General features: G+C 36.9%; 3 protein-coding genes across 7 annotated transcripts; 1 reads left to right on the top strand and 2 right to left on the bottom strand.

The window, feature by feature from the left end:
• Nucleotides 1-417: 417 nt before the first annotated feature.
• LOC141837136 (uncharacterized) lies at nt 418-1,798 on the bottom strand. Its single transcript, XM_074724590.1, has 5 exons — nt 1,719-1,798; nt 1,321-1,603; nt 1,156-1,249; nt 967-1,078; nt 418-867 (listed from the first exon to the last, which is right to left on the bottom strand). Exons 1-5 carry the CDS (start codon nt 1,796-1,798, stop codon nt 726-728), a joined length of 711 nt encoding a protein of 236 aa, XP_074580691.1. The 3' UTR covers nt 418-725.
• A 624-nt stretch (nt 1,799-2,422) lies between these two features.
• Nucleotides 2,423-16,014, bottom strand: LOC141838962 (protein transport protein SEC23 C). Of its 5 annotated transcripts, none has more exons than XM_074726596.1 (14): nt 15,768-16,014; nt 14,733-15,345; nt 14,433-14,648; nt 13,691-13,864; nt 12,481-12,642; nt 10,105-10,247; nt 9,854-9,929; nt 9,603-9,778; nt 9,430-9,511; nt 8,931-9,008; nt 6,343-6,504; nt 5,997-6,260; nt 3,889-3,993; nt 2,423-2,810 (listed from the first exon to the last, which is right to left on the bottom strand). In XM_074726596.1, exons 2-14 carry the CDS (start codon nt 15,240-15,242, stop codon nt 2,667-2,669), a joined length of 2,292 nt encoding a protein of 763 aa, XP_074582697.1. In that variant the 5' UTR covers nt 15,243-15,345; nt 15,768-16,014; the 3' UTR covers nt 2,423-2,666. The 5 variants fall into 5 exon arrangements, with proteins under 5 accessions (XP_074582697.1, XP_074582699.1, XP_074582696.1 ...); XM_074726598.1 differs by having other exon boundaries at nt 14,733-15,342; XM_074726595.1 differs by having other exon boundaries at nt 15,812-16,014.
• A 507-nt stretch (nt 16,015-16,521) lies between these two features.
• LOC141841198 (protein DCL, chloroplastic-like) lies at nt 16,522-20,072 on the top strand. The gene is made up of 3 exons (XM_074729330.1): nt 16,522-16,971; nt 18,058-18,172; nt 19,818-20,072. The coding sequence occupies exons 1-3, from the start codon at nt 16,583-16,585 to the stop codon at nt 19,989-19,991; spliced, it is 678 nt and encodes a 225-aa protein (XP_074585431.1). The 5' UTR covers nt 16,522-16,582; the 3' UTR covers nt 19,992-20,072.
• The last annotated feature ends 254 nt before the right edge of the window (nt 20,073-20,326 follow it).

Here is a 20,326-nt window from a genome sequence, read left to right as displayed (position 1 = left end):
TCCTTACCCATTTCCTTTTCACTCGAAAAGTAAAATGATTGACAGTGCTACTAGCAAAAAAGATAATGCTGTAACGCATTTTTTTTTCTAGTTAGTCTTTTGGGCACGCTAGTTTGTACTATTGATTTGATTGTATCTATTAGTTTTGCCAACTAATATGATTGCAAATGATAATTTTTTTTAATAATTTAGGTGTTTAGATTTCGGTTGATTAATTTAAGAAAGATAATTTTTTCCATTATGAGATAAATTTTAGTGATTACAAATGACAATTCTAGTTCCTATTAAATTTGAAGATAACTTTTTCATTGTGAGATAAATTTAGAACATAATTTATGTAAATTAATTTTTAGCGATTATAAATAATAATAATTTTAAATTTTGTCTGATTATTTTTGAAGATAGATAGCTTTTTGATTGTGAGATAAATTTGAAGCACAAATTATAATCTTTAATGACAATTCTAAAATCTAACCACAGGCACCCTGGTAAAAACAAAATCACTACACGATATATATACGTTCACCAGTACACTTCATGTGCACTCAGCAATGACACGACTCGTCCCTCATATCCATATACTCCACATTTTCCATGTGGTCTCCTTTCTTGCCCTCGTTAATTTCCATCGGCCCAGCAATGATTGGTACTTGGATTCGAAGAATCATAATATTAACCATTTTTCTTTTGCAGGAATGGATGAATGATGATGAATCATGTGACCTTCAGAGGCCTGTCCATATGGACGCTCGCAGGTCCATCTCCTGCGTCCATGCGCCTTTCTCCTGCGTATGGATGTGCCAGTAAGTTTGTGCTAATGCATCTGGATCCACTAAAGTTGGGTCCTGTTCTCCAATTGACGATCTACTACATGCATTCAGAAACAAAAAAAAATGGAAGAAAACAAAACAAACAGTAAGATCAAAGAATTGATTCGATGTATAATCTTATCCGCTAGCTGCTGACCTTGGAGAACCAATAGCCCCATCGATGATGACATGCGTGACGTGAATTCCAGACGATTGGAACTCTCTCGCAAGGCATTGAGACAATCCCCTCAGAGCAAATTTACCACAGCCTGCAACAGCAGTTGTGTAATTAATTGACGCCCTCTTAATTAGCTTTTAGCACAGTAAGGTTACTAATTAATCTTACTTAGCTCACAGTAGCCTGCAAATCCAATAAGCGAGGCGGAAGAACCGGTGAAGATTATGGTGCCTCTGCGCCTCTCCACCATGCCGGGAATCACCTAATTGATATGGAGCCAGCAGGTAAGCTACCATTTGTACATGAGTGAAAATGATGAATAAGCTTCGGTACATGTTGGGCGCAGTGGAAGGCTCCGACGGCGGAGACGGAGAGGGAGCGCTCGAAGGATTGGAGGGTGACGGCGGTGAAACTGGTGGGTGGGCAGGAGACGGGCGGCTCGCATGCATTAAACACCAGCACTTCGAGGAAGCCGAGGGAGAGCACCACCTCGAAGGCCTCGCGGACCGACTTGGAGTCGGAGCAGTCGATGCGGATGGCAAACACCTGCGCCTTCGCCTCGCGGGCGATCTCCTCCGCCAACGCAGATAGCTTACCTAGATCAATTCGAAAGATTTACACTATTATTAATTAATTCGGAAAGTAGAAAGAGGAGCTAGAATTGATTGATGGTTGGGTGCGTGCAGAGGTCGCGGGCCAGAATGGCGACGGTGTAGCCTTCGTGAGCGAACTTGCGGGCGACGGAGCGGCCGAGCCTGGGGCCGACGCCGATGACGGCGGCGATGCTGCGGGGGGAGGTGGAGCATGCCATGGACCGCATGCTAATTGTCGTCGACATGCTTTAATGGAAGAGAAAGGGAGAGAGAGAGAGAGGAGGAAAATAGAAGATGCAGCGGGCCCGCGGAATGTATGTAACGTTGATGGAACATAGGTTACTGACCTCAAACGGAGTACGGAAATTGAGATATCTTCTTTGGGTTTTTATCGCCTTATTTTCCATGGAGATTCCTGCTATCCGATCAGATTTGGACAGCCGCCACGTTTCGCCCACGGCGGTGTGCACGCGTCGTGGTATGGCCGTATCGAGGCATGCTGAGGATGATAAAGATACAGACGGGTTCAACCCTCGCTGGCTCGCTCGAATGGACGTGTCAACTGATTATAAGAATTTGAGAGATGTGACGAGGGTCGAACTGTAGTGACAATTTCCAGTTTTGTTATCCTAAATTTGTCCTGATAATTTTGCAATAGTCTAACTGACCGGAGTCTGCGGATGTGACGAGCCATCCGCAAATGGCACCTTTCTTACATAAAGAGTCAAATGAACCTGGGGTTAAACTATATGGCCAAGCAATGGGGGATGGTTAGAAATCGCAGAGATTGCTTGAGGTACATAAAACCAAGAAAACAAAAAGATGAGCTCTATCTGTTCAGCAGCCAGCAAAGATTAGAATATTGGACTAAACAGGGTGCTTGCCATATCAAATTACATTTAAAAGACAAGGTGGAAGGGAGCATAATATTTGAATACAAATCTTTACGTGTAATTAACCAAATCAATAGATAAACAAGACAGGTAAATACACTCGAGCTTACTAGGAACTAACCATGTGCTTTTTCCTACTGTACAATGAATCAGGCATGCAATTGAGACAATTTTAACACTGCACAGTAATAAATTACTGAACTGCAAGCCGCTGAAGATGATCGAGGAAGACTTCGAGGCTAACATCATCTGTGAATATGATATCTCCACCAGGTGGGGGAGGATTGTTGGAGTTGTATGTGACGGATGGGTTCAGTTTCACCAGAAGGAAACGAGCCTGAAAGAATAAGGATTTACTCATCTAATCAGTTACTATCAGTTGGATAGCATCAGAAGATATGCATTCACTCAAGTGTGATGACTTCCACAAATTCAGACAGTGTCAGTTCAAAGCTTGAAATAGCACCAAGTATTCATTGGATCTATTGTATACAATCTTATCCTATATTGCAAGAGATTTCCACAACTCGAACCCTTGATCACAAGGTCACAGGACAACAACTTTACCGTTGCACCAAGGCTCTCTATGCAACAAAAATAATTTAATGATCCAGAAACAAGTGATGAGTTTGCAACTATTTCCTAAGAATTTAAGTTATGGCAGTTCTCAAGTAATGAGTTTGTCAACCTCACTTAGTGGAATAAGGCTTGGTTGTTGTTGGTGTTCTCATGAATGCAATACACAGATTAAAATAAATTGACATTATAAGTCTTTTTGTCCAATATTTTGACGGATACAACGTTTGTGAAGTATTAGAAATGGCATGCATGCTGTAACAACATACTACTAGTTTCATGGATTTTCTCAGCAGAAATCAATCATAATAGGTAAGAATCAGTATATGGTGGCATGGATCAACCAAAATCTGTATCTCATATCCCAGTTTTAGACAATGCATCTGGTTTTGACTCGTGAAGACATACAAGAAGGATAATCAGCAGAAAAGAAAAGGGGTTTTCCTTCACTGCAATCCAATAAATAGTGAGATTTCTTCACCTCTATTCAATCATTGTCCTAAGTATAACCATCCTACCCAATTTGCTTTCCTTTAAAATATTAACTACTAATGGCAGTTCATGTCACTTGGCATACTGTCAGATAATGGACGTTTTAAGTATTCCACATTTCCATAAAAGAAAGAAAAACATTTTATTTTGGATTTTAAATTTTCAACAATGCCATATCTTAATAACATCTAACAGTACAACCAGTAAAAAAATAATGTCTCCCTTGTATTCAAGACTTAAGATTTACTAGTCTCATATTTATTTGTGTTCTCAGCATAATACAGGTTCTTTATGTGTATATAATTCAGGTGCCATCATTCTGACTCTAGGAGAGAAAGGAAAGTAACCTGGGAGCCATGCTGGTCACAAACAACTAAACGAGGAACAGGAAATCGCTCTTTCATTATTGTATCTGCCTCCTCACGTGGAGCTTTAAGCAAATAAGCAAATGTCTGCACAAAATACATGTCATTAAGATCAAACAAGCACAATGGTGAACATCTAAATGAGGCTAGCATTAAATACATAGAAAAAAATGAAAATTAACCCTGGTGGATAAAAGCACCATTTCATCAAGTCAATTGATGTTATATTCAGCATTCACACAATGCATAGCAGCAGCCAGAGTAATTATATAAAAGCAAGAACGCACATGCAGAAGCTGGAGAAGCAGGATAAACATCTAATAACTTTTATCATCTGTAATGCTGCTACATAATGCAGAGGTGGGGTGCATAGATCATGACCATGATTTTGGTATTTACCAGAGATCAACCAATATGATATGCTGATTTGTAAATGGTAAGATAAAGACAAGTAAATACTGCCTTTTCTCCACATCTAAAGCTTCTTGAAAGATCTGTTTTTACCCTTTTACAGGTTCATCCAGTGTCTTATTTATGGGCCATCCCTATAATTTTGATTTGCCTGATAGCCAAATTCCATAATAAGGATATATCCATAATAGTTTCAATTGCGATGTTTGTGCACTTTAGTAAAAGCAGCATTCTTAATTTTTTCCCCAAATTTATTATTATTATTTTGTAAAAAAAACAAGGGTGAACATCCCACAAACAAATTGATACTCCATCACATCAGTTATTAGTTGCATCAAGATAAATCAAAATAATTTGTTTTTACAAGCTCAAAGTGTATTATATTGTTGGAATTTCATAGCAAATGATCCAAAACATGAGAGTCCATTTGTTGCAAGTAAATACTAATGGCTTGCATCTCTAACAATTATCCTTTTTTCTAATACAGATTTGACGTATGTATATTGGCTACTAACATAGTGATGATTTGTTTTTTTCACTCAGTCACAATTTGTAACATAACAAATATCTAGCTTAAGTCATGATTTGTTAAATCAATTACTAAATACCAAAAACTAACCCCAGCAAAAAGGAGGAAGGAAAACAAAAACAATGACAAGCAATAAGTTTGACAAATTGCAGATTGCTACATTATAAATCCATGGTCCTGTATGTGTATTAGTGTAACTCAGATTGAGATTGAAATAATCAAGTAGAAGAGGTAGGCTAGTTAACTAAATGTGAACTGGAAGTCATTCAATCATCCTAGAAGTTTGGCTCTATTGGTGGATCATTGACGGGTCTATTGGTGGATCATTGATTGATGAATACATGTATCCTCGGTTTTCTGTTGAAATTGTTATTTGTTTGACTACATGGAATGAGGATAGATGAATGGCATATAATGATAGGATCTAAGGACCTAATAGATGGAGCCTGCCTGTAAATCCATATCAGGAAAATGAGATGCAAGGTAGAACCGTGGACATCCCAATGTAGTGAATAAAGTTTGTGAATCCTTATACTTAGAGACCACACAAGCAAGAGTGACAATGTCGCACATTAAGCACATAATTAATTTTATATCTCGTAACAAATAAGAATGCCAAGTTTCAGAAAGGCAATCAGATAAGAAACCAAGAAATAATATGGACAACAACTTGTCAAGATAATAAGGATGTTCAAAACCTGCCAACTGCAGTATAGGCAAAATTGAGTAACCTAACTCGATTAAAATCCAACCAATACAGGGCTAATGACAGGTACATGAAATTAGCCTTATCCCTAACCTTAGTTACAAAGGAGCAACATCTTACTGGTGACAAACTGGCAATGTTGCCAACGCTTGCGTTGTTTCACGTGATCAACGAAAAAAGCTAAACCTTATACAATTCCTATGCTTTCTGAAGAAAGGATGAGATATCAAATTATTGTATTCTAGAAGTCACAGATCTCTAACAAGCAAACACACACCTGCTCAAGAAGTAATGGAAAAGGAAACAGGTATAGATCATCATTATTTTTTCCAAAATTAATTATTAATGACTAAAATTCTAAAAAGTATGCTTTCCATGCTAAATCCTAGAGGGTACAAGAAGGCAATCAAAACTAAATCTCAAGCAGCAATAGCTATATATAACCTCATGTTCAGGTTGATTTTGGTAACCAGCATTTCGCCATTGTGCAATGCTTGCTCCATGAAATACAACTACAGTAAAATAAGAATCCAGAAGAAGGATCCTGTCAGCAGCAATTGCAGTTACATCCAGAAGAACTGGTTCAGGGGAAGAATGAAAGGAGTAAGAAATCAGTGATGGTTGGATCATGACAACTGCATTTGCAACATTCTCTCGGTTGAGAATCATCCTGTAGTATGCTGTCTCATCGGGGCTATTGTTAAAGACCTGCATGAAATACCATTACTAGGCAGTAGAAATTAATTGCAAAACAAATGACAGAGAGCATTGCCTAAAGAAATGGTCTTGCCTGCACAAATTGTGAACGCCTCAAATGAAACATAAACTGAGGAAATATTGATAAACGTGGAGACAAACTAAAAGAGGATGGGCTATCTTTCTGGTAATCCCCAAACTTGGAACATAATCGGATCAACGATCGATCAAGCCACCTTATTGGATCAAAATCATCCTTACAAAAACAAGAAGTAATACAAAGTTGTAGTGACAACCATCAAATGAAGAAGAAAGCAAACCAATAAGGCAACCAAAAAGTAGGACAGCCTTACATTGTTTAATCTAAACCTTTGAAAGTACTCAAGAGAATCAAGGTAGTGAAATTGGAAAAATAAAACATATAAGAGAGCAACTGATAAGGCTATTTCATGAAAACACTGAATATTCCAACTTAGTAATAAAGTGACAATTACTAGAATATGATAGATATTATTCAATGGAAAAGGACCTATTACATCTAGAATATGATAGATATTATTCAATGGAAAAGGTACATAAGAGCTGAAATAATACCTAATAGCTAAACAACCAAGGTGGGGACTAAACTAAACTTTTACACACCCTTCAAGGTAGAGCATAGATACCAATAAACATTTAGCTTGCTAGAAAAAAAAGGACAAAATCCCATAATTTTAATGTAGGTCTACAAAGTATGTGCTTCTACCTTTCCTTTTTTAACATATTCCCTTCTTAAAAAGAAATATGTTGCACCCTTTCTCAAAATAAAGATAATTAGATCAATAAATGTATTTCCTTCTTTCCTTTTTGAATCTTGTCTATTGTCCAAAGCTGCTGAAGAGATTTTCAGCCATTTTTTCCAAATACGGGCCCTGCTTGACGATGAGTGGCTGAACATAAGCTAGGGTTTGATAAAGGAGTTGGGCTTGGGCGCTTAGAATGAAACGGGCAATGTAGATTGCCACAAGCAATCAACAATTAAGATGCAAAGTATCGTGTCAGTTCAAATTTTTCACATGCTTTCTATGCTATAAGGCTGAAGATCCACATGAAAGAAACTGTGATTCCAAGCACTTGACCTGTGAGATCATGCTGAATGGGAGACAAAGGATTTATAGAAGATAGATCAGATATACGGCAGAAGCAACTTTAAGCAGTTGATGGATGGATGAGAGGATTTCTGGTGATAACTGTGATGACATGAAGTGGCAACTTCAATGAAATCTTAATTATAAGAGCCAAAGACCCACTTGTGTAATGATGGTGCACGAGCAGAACAAGGAAAGACCAACAGCAAGGTTGAGAAGGATGGCTAAAGTATGTAACCGTGAGGGAGCAATTTGCTGGTTCTTGTACTTTTCCATTGCTAATGCAAAGTTAGCCATTGCACCTAGTTTGCCACACACAGGGCAAAGGACGTAGAAGTTAGGAAACAAAAGATCCTCATGACGGAGCATTGGTACTACTCATGGTTTGAAATCTCGTGCCGTACCAGACGAAATGGGCAAAACATTTCGTTCCACCGACTAACAGGCACCGGCACGATCAACACAGGCCCGCGGCCACGACAGAGGGGTTGTGCGACCCCGTCGACCGTGGCAGAGGGGTCGTGTGATCTCATCGGTCGCGGCATAGGGGTGGTGCAACCTTGTCGTCCGCGACGGATGGGTCACGCGACCCTGCCGACCGTAACAGATTGGTCGCGCGACCTGATCGGCAACATCGGAGGGGTCCCGCAACCCCTCCGGCATCGCAAGGTTGATTTTTAAAAAAATTAAACCTTAAGTTAATAAATTAAATCAACACTAGCTATAATAGGGATAATCTAAATAAGTTTAATTAAACCCTAATAAAATTATCTCATTAATTATATATTTTATTTATTTTAATTTAAAAAATATATAATAAAATTTTATTTATTTATTATGATTCCATTTTTTTCCTTGTTTAAAAATTTGATTTTTTATTTTTTTAATATTGTTTAAATGTTTATGTTTAATATTTTATTTTTAATTAATATATTTTATATTTAAAAAATATCGAAACTATATCGACATGACACGATACGATACTGAAACCGTATTGTTCCAGTCATAGACCGAAACTCTGATACGACTCGAGATTTTAAACCATGGTACTACTCTGAAGAGGCAGCACGAATAGTTCAACCGTTAGTATGAGCAAGTTGAATGTCAAGGGATGAGGACAGAGACAGGGCATCTGAATTGCTCAAGGTAATTATCCTGGATGAGAATAGTGAGATAATATCACTTGAGGAGGACACTTACAGTTCTGTAGAGGGGATATGATATTTGGAGTGTGACACTGTACATGAAAGATCGAGTGGAATCTTTGCTTTAATTAGTTTACAATCCACATCACTGCCCTCAAAGCATTTTTGCAGCCCATATGGTTTGATAATGTTTTATAGTATGATCTCTTTAGTTAACAAGTGCACAACTGGCAATTCCTTAGCAAAACCTAACTTTTATCTATAAATTTCAAAGATTGAATGAAGAAAGCAATCGGAGATAGCTACCAAATAAATTCAATGAGAGTGATAGGTATCATAACTTTAGGCAAAAGCTAACTTAAATTAAATTCATTATTAGTTTCTTAAATGCAATTAACTATGTAAAATACCTCTATTTCCATCTTAAGAGAAACTAAACGTGCCATGACTGCAGCAGCAGCTTCTTGATCAAAACCAGCAAGCAATTCCTACAAAAGATAGAGATGGTGGGTTAGCAATGTATTATAACAGATACAGAACTTGACTGTATCCTAAATCAAAAAAAATATATATATATATATATATTACTCACAGTAGGTAGTTATTGTTCGCCTTCAATAACCATTAACTTTATGCCTTTCAATAAACAAGAGCTCTAGATCTCAATTATTTGGGGTCAACTACAGGATTGGATACATCACTAGTAATATTCAGATATTTTAAGTCCACTTTAGTAACATTAAGTAGAAATTTCTTTAGTCTCCCATGACACATCTTACGTTCAATAAGTTGCCTTTCAACAATGTCTAATCCATTTTCTCTTATTTATTGTTTATTGAATCTACAGTTAGTCATTCTATAAGCACAGTATCTTTTAACTATCATTTCTAGTAACCATGATTGGTTTACCTGCACATCAGCAGGACTAGTTACCCATCTTCTAGACAGAGTAGTCACTCGTAATCTCATTTGACCATCACTATGTTGATAACTGCAAAAATAATGTGTAACGTAATTAACAAAGCCCCTGGTTGCTGGTAGTGAGACGATGAGAAAAAAAAAAATCCAAGGATTGCCCTTACTATGTCAAAAATTGGAAGTAGAATTGGTTGCTCGTATGTTGAGAGATTGATTCTGGACCATCTTTCCTGGCTATCTCAAATATCAGACATAATGATGTCTTTTTATCAAGTCCACACATTTTCCAAGCAGTTGTGTTCCCCTGACCAACAACTGTCTCTGCACAAAGAGGTCCTTTCTGGCAAAATCACCAAGAACTACCATTAAATTCATAACTAAGCAATGATCTAAGGTAGCATTACAATCAACCCACTTTTTCAAGAGAAGCACAGGGACCTATGATACCCTGAACTTTTACATCCTTTGAGCAATTAACTTCGAACACGCCACTGAAAATGTTCCAGAAGGGACACCAAAAAAAAAATCAGATGTGAGTGGTGTTAACTGAGATTATTTTATGAAGTGCAAAATTATTTAAAATTCACAAAAGGATGAAGAAGATAGTGTTATTAGAAAAAAATACAACTACAATCATAAGATGCATTTTTCAGAGAGGAACCTTACTTGAATGCTAAACCAAGATCATAATCAGTTGACTGAAAAATTCGTCGAAGTGAATCCTTAAAAACAGAGTGTCCAAAACTCTCTGCAAGAACAACAATACCTCCTGTCCTCTCAACTGCAACTTTAAGTTCTGCCACACCAACCTAAAAAGACACTTTGCAAATGATTAAAGTAAAGGTATGACAAATGGTCCACAATTCCAATATTTCACTATAAAAAGACTTTGGATGGCCGAGGTTGGCAAAGAAAACAAACAATATCTAAAGGAATCCATTGTGTTATCACATCCATAGTTTCAAACACTACAACAAACCAAAAAGAAGTTTGAAATTTTAAGAGTATTAAACATTCAGGTCATGCTCATCTCAGTATGTGCATGACTATTTATCCTGCCAATATTTTCTGGTGTTAGTAAGATTACATAAATCATTATAAGAACAAAAGTTATTACATCTATTCACAAGGTCTATCCAACTTTTCATGTACATACTGCAACATAATGTAACACAACAAAAAGTCAAAATGATTGATCATTTTTATCTCATATATTTGGCACGCCATACTGTATCACCAAGTACATACCGCAATTACTGCCTCAAAATCACTGTTCACTGACAACTGCACAAAAATGGTGGTCTATATCTCCATCAAATGTAGTTATATTTTAATGAGTAAGTTTTCATTTATTAGAGTTTTTATTAACCCAACCATATTTTTACAAAGACCCAGTCATACTTTCAACTTTAAATTGAATTATTTAATAATATTATTCAAGCATCAAGAGTTGAGCTTTTGGCGGTATGATTTTTCATGCAACATCAAGTGGTATCAAAGCCAAATTCTTGATTTTGTGCTACATCCTGATGTCAAACTGAGAGGTTTTTAATCGTAGTTTCAGGAATCTATTTAAATGTCAAGTAGGGAAAAAAAATAGAAATTTGGGATTCTATCTTACTCATAGTCAAGTTTGCTTAAAATAGTTTGTAGAACATTCTACAAGTAAAACTCCATTAAACATTGTCTTTCTGAGTCAAACTGTCTATAATGGTCAAACTCATTATCTGAACAATTTAGTTTTATTACCAACTATTTCCCTCTCTACCACTTTTCACCTTTGTGAGTCAGCTGAGAGTTTTTTTTAAGAATAATACATGTCAATATTAGGATAAAACTTGCATTCAATAATGAACTTTATAAAATTCATGTAAATAAGCATCATAAACAGAGTATACATGCTTGATCCACTAATCCTTTTTGTATTACGAGAACATAGCTCCTAATATTTATATTGTTGATTCACCACTTGAATTAACATTACTCTTTGAATATATAGGATCTAACATATTATCAAGGGGCATTAAAACCTCCTTATCTGTTAGTTGATTTATCTACAAGCAGTGCTCTGACCATTTTAGCAGCAACTCTTCCTCCCCCATTATAGCAGACCCATATTAATGAGTGTGTTATAGATATGCAGTGTGTAGCTTCCCATATAAGTACTATACTTAGTCCACTAGAAACAAGTCTCAAGTACAAAAGACACATGGATCACAGAAGAGAAATTACATCACGTGACACATAACTTATTTGCTAAGATTTAACAAGATGAATCAAAATCATCTTATATAACGCCACCCTTAATCTTTCGCTTCGTACTTATGTGTGTCGCAAGACTTGACGAAGCATCCTGCTCCCCTACTCAAGGAATAGACTTCTACTTAGTGGAGAGGAATAACATAATTAGGTTTTAATAAGTCACGGTTAAGGTTTTAATAAGTCATTAGGCTTTTTATAAGTTTTCTTATTTAAATTCTGTTATTTAATATTTAAAATTTAGATTTATTGGAGTTTTGAGTAACTCAGTCAGATTTTTACAAAGATCTGATCATATTCCCAATCTATAAAAGGGGTGAGGATGCATGTATTAGATTATCTTTTCAATTTAATAATGTTATTTCCCTCTTCGTTGGTCAACAGTTGAGTTTTTGTTCATCCTACATCACCATCTTTGCATGGACCAATAAATACCAACTGTACCACCTGATATGCTATTGTACCCTAGAACTAAGTATGACTAACAAAAAAAATCATGAAAGCTCCAGACCAATTTTAGTGAATTGAATATTACTGAGAGTGTCCACTCTGAATGTTTGATCCCATTTAAACAAGATTAAAAAAACTAGAAAATTTTAAAAAAAAATTGGACTAACATAAGTATCCAGTAAAAACATAAGAACAAGGCAGTATAAACAGTGGCTCATTAAGGCAAAAAATAAAACACTAAACACTTTGATGACACTATTCCATCTCAATATGACTGTCACATCAAATAATCAGGTAGAAACCAAAAGATGAAGTAATTAGGTGAATACAGACCTGATCAAGTGCACAAGCAAACAAATCCAGCACATGGCCTTGGTGAACAAGTTGCTTTGAAAGGACTTCATAGAATTTGACAGCTTTATTATAAAGCGCAGCAGCTCCTTTATCAAGATCTTTGTGAGAACGAATTGGTTCGGAAAGATTCTTTGATACAATCTGCAAGCATTATGATATTCTCAAGTTTAGTCACATCCTTAAGAAGGAAAAGAAAGGCAATTCATAAACAGCACAAAAAGGCAATATATCAGACAGGTATATTACAAACTTGATATACTAAATTATTATCAAGAAAATTATGCTAAATGTAATAGTACACAATAAACTAACACACAATTGTACAGGAGGTATATCCCTTATGAAAGGCTGTCAAATAACAGTTTGACCTCTCAAAGGTTTTCTCTCCTACATGAGCTTTGTTCACATCACACAGTCCTTGTACTGTTCCCAAAATATTAACACAAATAAAACAACATTAAAACTAAGTCAAGATTTGAATACCATGGAATATTTAGGGGAGAATTATAGATATGTTACACCAACAGACACTGTAATGACGGGAACATGCGAGTTGTTATTTATATGATTTGAAAGCTTATGTCATGCCAAATGGTGTATGGTCAAAATATATGGTTCTAGTAAATTATCAAAATTTGATACTAATTGATGCAAGTAACAATCCCGTGCCACCGCCTATCTCAATTGTGTTGAAGATTATGATAATGTGTCGACATTGAACATGATTTGGCGCACGTAACATGAATTTAAGCAACATTTTTCTTTAGTTTGTTTCTCCAAAATTGAACTTATTTGATCATCTAAGTGTCAATCTTATTTTTCAAGGTTAACAAACTTTATCTCAACACCCATTGAACCATATCAAGTGTTAGCACAGCACAGTGACAGATCTATATGTACCAGAAACTAAAACTTCGATAGGTAACAATATTTCAAACTTGGCCTACTCCAAAAAATAATAAAAAAATATAAAAATAAAAATACAAACTCACCATATTGATCAAGCCATTGAAACAGTAAAAACGATATCAAGTGAGACAGCATACCAACACATGGTACAATTATAAGCAAAAAAATAGTTTGAATGCACAAAACATCTAGACTGACAAAAGAAAAGTCCGTAGAAATTCTACTCCCAAATTAGAAGATTATGAAAGTCTTTGTGCCAATTAGCATGAATGAGACTTACTGATCCTGATCCTTCGGTAGATGGGCCGCCAACAAAAGCCATTATCCTTGCTCCTGAACCAGGAACACAGAGCCCCAACAAACTAGCTGCAATACTTAATGCAGTACTTGTACATCTTGATGCACGTTGGTCAGCTGGAACAGGCCAAGGGTCTCTTGGAAGCTCTTCAAGTACCTTCATCCAAATAGACCCAAAAAATGTATGTCAACATTATTGTTTATCAGCTAAAAATATTAATCTCACAATACACCAAATGAGAAAGGGAGGAAAATGTTATTTCCACCAAACTAATTCCAAAATTCCAGATCTCATAACTATGTTTAGCATGTTATTGAAGATGTAGTCTTGCATATAGATCAAGTGTTCACAGGACAAAAGATAAGATTCATGCAGCTTGAACACGACTAAGTGGGACCAAGATGGCTTCTTGTACATCATTTTGACATGTTAAAATAAGGTTCCTACTTTCTAAAACAGTCTTAAGAAAACCAGATTACCTGAAACTAAATATGTTTCAAATATTATTAAAGATGCCAACAGTCAGGAAATTACCTATCTGAATCATATTTATAAGTTAATATGTCAATAGGTAAAAGAGCATGGCTATCACAGTGAAATATTATGCAGCTGACTTTCTTCTCTCCTCCAATATATGAATATGGCATATGCTTCTTTTCATTTTAAAATCTTATAAGAAATGAGAACACATCTTAAAAGAATATACTAGAATTAGAAACCTCACCGAATTCAAGACAAATTCGCACTCTGAGGCAGGCAAGAGGAATCTAGCAATACTCTCTGGCGAGAGGCCATCCCTAGGCCCTGCAATTACCCCCATATTTGGCCTTGGCCTCCCAGCAAAGAAACACATTTGCTCCAGGAGCTGCTCCTTAGTGATTTCCTTTGATCCCTTAAACACGTAAGATTTTGGCATATGTCCAAACCCTAATTCATGAACCTGCATACGACACAATTGAGTAGTTTATATGGGCCATAGTTAGCTGAAAATCCAGATAGAAAGTCACCAGGTAGATGTAAGAACCTGTACATAAGTTCCAAAAGTGATTAAACCAACAAGGGAATTCTCAGGCAAAAGTTCAATGGCCTGGGACAAGGCAGATTTCAAGAACATAATCTCCTCCTCTATCAGACATGTGTCAACAACAAAGAGGAACACTGAAGGCATTTTAGGGCCAGTATCTGGAGAGGATGCATACTCAATGGTTGTATACTGAGGAAAAAGCTCAGCGGGGAGGTTTTCCTCAGAAATTGACATATAATGCTGGGGAAAGTGGTTCCGCTGAAAGCAAAATGGGCATACCCAAATCTTGGCAACATAGTCAACAACAGAGAAAGGGTTGAGTATGGAGCGACAGATCCGACACCTAAGAGGCGAGTAAGGCAACACTGGCGTATCAGGAATAGGTTTTAGAGGAGTGTACATAGCGGCAACTGGTATCACGCAGCTCAAAGCTTCCTGCTTTGTGCCCGGGAATGTGTTCCATGTCATCCGCACTCCATCCTGTGTCTCTAGGTCGACGAACTCCGACATTCTCCAGGGATTGATAAATCGCTACAACAACTGGTACTACTTGACTGCTAGTCCTAACTGGGTATCGTCCTTTGAGTGGATTGTTATTCGCGCCAAAGTGCTGCTGAACAACAAAAATAAGCATGAGAGATTAGTAATGATAACAACACCAGTCGAGGGTAAAAGAAACTAACGCCACTAAATGATGGCACCTCTCAGAACTTATCCATATAAAACAAGATGATCAAAATTTCAAAAGATCAGCAGACAGATATTCCACTAAACGGACGAATTTAGTACAAGAAAAATCCAGTTTGTATCATCAAAGATCATGTTACTGAATTCTCCTTAATTAGGGGTAAGCAAGAAAGCTCAAAGCAAACTCCTTTGCGAAACCCATAATTCTTTGGGAAAAAAAAAACACATCTCCCGAAAAACAATATCGAGAACAAGGTCATAAACTGGATCGGCAAAACCTAGAACACCCCAAAAAAAAACAAAAATTACTGCTAAATTCCAATTCCCCGAAGGCATCTGAAGCATTACGCGTCGCAATAAGAGAAAACCCTAATTAGAGCTGAAACTAATACTGTGGCCGTTCTTGGCTGTCCGTCCCCCAGCGGAAGCGACAAGGTGACGATGAAATCGAATCCACCGAAGTGGCTTAGGGCAGCGAGCGTCGCGTTTCTCTGCCGCGCAGCCGACTCAAAAGACGGTTAAGATCCGCGAACCCAAATGCGCGGCCTGTTTCGGCGAATGCTTTGGTCAAATAACCTCGGGCGTCTAATTCCCATTTGCCCTCGCTGCGTTATCTCACGTCTGGAAACGAAGAAGAAAATTTAGTTGAGATTAATTAAACCTTATTTTTTGGGGAAAAATTAAAAATGAGATAAAATTGATTGGGAAGAAAAATATATATATTTTACCATCTCAGCCATCATTTTTGGAATACTGACTGACATTTATTATTATTTTTAGTGCTGTCTTAAAGTTTCTAAATTATTATTTAATCTTTATAATTTCGATATATTGTCAAAATATTATTATTGTGAATGTGCTAATACAAAGCCTATTATCAATAATAACACCATTAAATAAAAAATTAAAAAAAATAAAAAAAATACAACCTAAGTCAATCCACGTGGGGATTTATGATTCGTAGACTTGGATCCGGAGCCGCCACGTCATACTATCGCAGAGTTTTTTTCTTTTTTTTTTTTCTCACCAAATTAAAATCCTTTTTATCCATCATCCATCCATCGGTAGAACTAGAGCAGCGCAGTTGGTTCACTGCTCACCCAGATGTCTCCGCCATCGAACTATGGCGTAAATTAGCAGAACGGAGGAGTCAGATCGCTCCCATGGCCTCCCTCTCCGCTTACTCCCTGCTTCGCCCTCTCGTTCATGGCCGCTGCAACCCATCCCATTCTCGTCTCTCCTCTCTGCTTCTCCCCTCCCCTTTGCTCCCTGCCCCGCTTGGCCCCGCATGCCTGACCCTCCGGTCCACTGCAGATAGCGTCAGGATCAAGAGCCACGGTGCCGCTGACGATCCTGCTCTGCTAAGGAGGCCCCTCGACTTTTCCCCTTCGCAGGAAGATCAAACGGACGAGTCTTTTTCCTCTGCAGATCGGAGGCCACCGGGAAGAAGCCGGCGGCGGAAGGACGAGGACTGGTTGGACTGGGAGGACGTGATTTTGGAGGACACCGTCCCCCTTGTTAGCTTCGTTAGGATGATCCTGCACTCTGGAAAGTAGGTGAAGCTTCTTATTTGAAACAAATCTTCTCGCTTGTTCGAGTCTGAATATGTTTTATTAGTTAAATGCCAGTCTGTGTTTTAATCTCATTGAAACATATTTCTTAGCTTGATTGCAGTTTATTTTTTTATTACAACTGCTAATGCCATTTGCGATGAGAACAGCGTGTAATTGGAGGCCATTTCTTATTCGATGAATTGCCTAGGTTAAGAGAAACGAATGGTTTTGGGTGAGCCTGGATACTTAAAGTGTATAATTTTATTATACCATAACTTTGGTGGTAATCTGTTTTGCAAGGTAGACACTAAAATTAGAGAGGCATGTAATGATTTGCTGGCACCTAAAAACTACAGACTAAAAATGAGGACTGAACATTTGGAAGAGAAGTGTATTAGTTCTAACATCTGAAAATTATTATTATTAGATGATTACTGAAAATCTAGTTGAAAGAAATATGACTTGGCAATACTTGAAACAACTTTACTTATTACCTTTTATGAAAATGCAAGTATGTTCTTTGGTGTGGACTTGAATGCAGTAAGGAGAGAACCCATGTTTAACTAAAGTTTGTGCTGATTGGGTTGCCTTTAAGAATGATAGTGTAAACACAGAACAAGGTGATTTACAAATAACTACCATATGGAGGGCCATAAAAATTTTAGATTGTATGATAAAAAAAACTTGAAAATGTTTTTTTCAGAAGCCATATATTGGGGCCACCTATATAACTATATTGATATGCATTCTTCCGGTTTAGATCTATCCTGGTGAATATCTTTAAGTAGTCGACTCCCTTGCTATGATTCCCAAGTTTGATAAGAATAGATGAAAAGTTGGTTTAGATTGCTAGCATGAAACTTTGTACATTACTGTCATGTCCACTGCAAAGTTCTATCCTGCTAGCATGAAACTAGAAACACACATCATTTAGATTCCCTTTACTATTTTCTGCTTCTATCCGAATGTTAATGTTATTAGAACACTTAGTAGTTTGGATCTGGTTCTATGCTTTGCTTGCTTTTCCAATAGCACGCTTATGAAAAGCGGATAATATGTCATTGGATGTCACAATCACTTTGCAGGTATAGAAGTGGAGACAGACTGAGTCCTGAGCATGAAAAGACAATATTAGAAAGATTGCTTCCATATCATCCAGAGTCTCAGAAGAAGATAGGTTGTGGAATTGATTATATCACAGTATGTCTTCATAATTCCCACATTTTTAAGCCTTACTCAAGTAATTTATTTCCTGGTTTATGGGTTAATGTGTTCATATTAAGTAAAGGTGTATGTTATAATGTCTCCCTCTTCTGATATTATATTGATGAGGATCATTCTATTCTATGTCGATATTGGATATTTTACATAGTCTAAATTCAATGATTTGCTTGGCATAGTGTTCGTGCCTTATAATTGATTGAAGGAATATAGATGTTGTTAGGTAGACTGGAGCGTAAATGAGCATGCTGTTGGGAATTAGAAGATATCATTGAAAAGCAAAACCAGACAAATCAAATTGTAAAATACAGAATAATATCCATTTCCTCCAACAATCCTCATCACCAACAATGCCCAAGACTTGATCACTTGAATCTAGGTATTCAATCACCACTTGAGCTACTTGTTGGTCTCCTACCATTTCTGTTATGACATATTAACTTGCACCCCAATTGTGACTCTCTAATCTCCTACCGACATCTTGCTCTTCCTTCTAGTGATTGGTCCACAAGGAACCATTAAGATTACTAATGGTTATTAGGAACCTTGTTAGCCCATTGGGAAATTCCCAACTTGACGTATGTCCATTAGGAAATTTTCCAAGGTTATATCATTGTCTTTAGTCTGAATGGTGCAGAACTCAATTAAATACTCACTAATGTGCTAACGTTATTTGCTTTAGTGGGTTGGGTATTTTTGTGGAAGGATTGTATGCACAGCAAGTGCCACTGAGGAAGTGGAAGGTATGATCCTCCAACCATAAGTGGAAGGTATGATGATCATGTGTGCCTTCCACATGGTTGTATATGGTCCAATCATGATACTGATATCCTCAATGAAATGCTTAGTTGGGAGGCAATTTTTTGGAGCCATCTATATCAGCCTCTTGACTTGGTTAGCAGTCTTATCACTTTGGCAGTTGACAGTCGTTACTCCCAGTCAACCTTCACCCTCAGTTGATTTGAGTTATTTAGATCGTTGTAGAGTTCATTTATTCTTTAGCTTGTTGGAGACTACTTTATCAATCAATTTAGAGATGCAATGAAGCAACGATATAGATCAGAAATTTGCACACTCTACTAGCTTCTTCCTTCTTATAGATATGGGTGATGGAGTGGTTAAGTGAACTGAGGTTGACTTCCCCTTGTACAGTTAATTGAAATGGCCAGTATAGTATAGAAAGTAGCTGCAGTTTCATGATAGAAATTTTTGAAATGGAAGGTTGGCAGGTTACCTTTGGCTTACATCTGCCATGAGCAGCAAAGCAGAGTGGTGAGAGAGGGAAGCATCAAGGTTGTTAACAAAAGCGAGATGGTAGATTCTATTTTTTGATAAGTAGAGATGTGCCAGAACCACCTGAGGTCATCTATTAATCCAAGTGAATTGACAGCCAGGGATTGGAAGGTCTGCGAGTTCCATGATAGTTGTATCATCTAAATTATTTTCAATAACCATCAATTAAAAGATGTTTTATGTTGACATTAAAATGAATTAATTTCAGTGTTTGCAGGTCATGAATATTTATCATATTGTTCTTAAATGGATTATCAATCTTACATTTATCAACATAAACCTTTGCTATCATGTCATTTTTTTCATGATTCTGCTCTTTTCTCTTTTACAGATAGGGTATCATCCACAATTTGAAAACTCCCGCTGTTTGTTCATTGCACGGACGAATGGGGATTTAGAAGATTTCTCATATTGGAAGTGCATAAAAGGTTTCATTAGGAAGAATTACCCTCTGTACGCAGATTCTTTCATTCTTCGGCATTTCCGAAGGCGCAGATACGATTGACAAAATGAACATATATTTGGCCGGCTTGATTGTGTTGAATGCTAGGTTTATTTGATGTATTTGAAGAAGTTATAACTTAAATAAGTGCAGCATTCCAGATTTTATTTTTTGATAAGTATCCTATTGAGATGTGCCAGAGCCACCTGAGATCATCTATTAATCCAAGTGAATTGACAGCCAGGGATCGGAAGGTCTGCGAGTTCCATGATAGTTGTATCATCTAAATTACTTTCAATAACCATCAATTAAAAGATGTTTTATGTTGACATTAAAATGAATTAATTTCAGTGTTTGCAGGTCATGAATATTTATCACATTGTTCTTAAATGGATTAT

This window comes from Curcuma longa, chromosome 11, assembly GCF_044706935.1.
Source record: "Curcuma longa cultivar G26 ecotype Majalengka, Jawa Barat chromosome 11, ITB_CL_G26_1.1, whole genome shotgun sequence".
NCBI lineage: Eukaryota > Viridiplantae > Streptophyta > Magnoliopsida > Zingiberales > Zingiberaceae > Curcuma > Curcuma longa.
The sequence above is the reverse complement of the archived record's forward strand: the minus strand, read 5'-3'. Positions and strand labels throughout refer to the sequence as shown.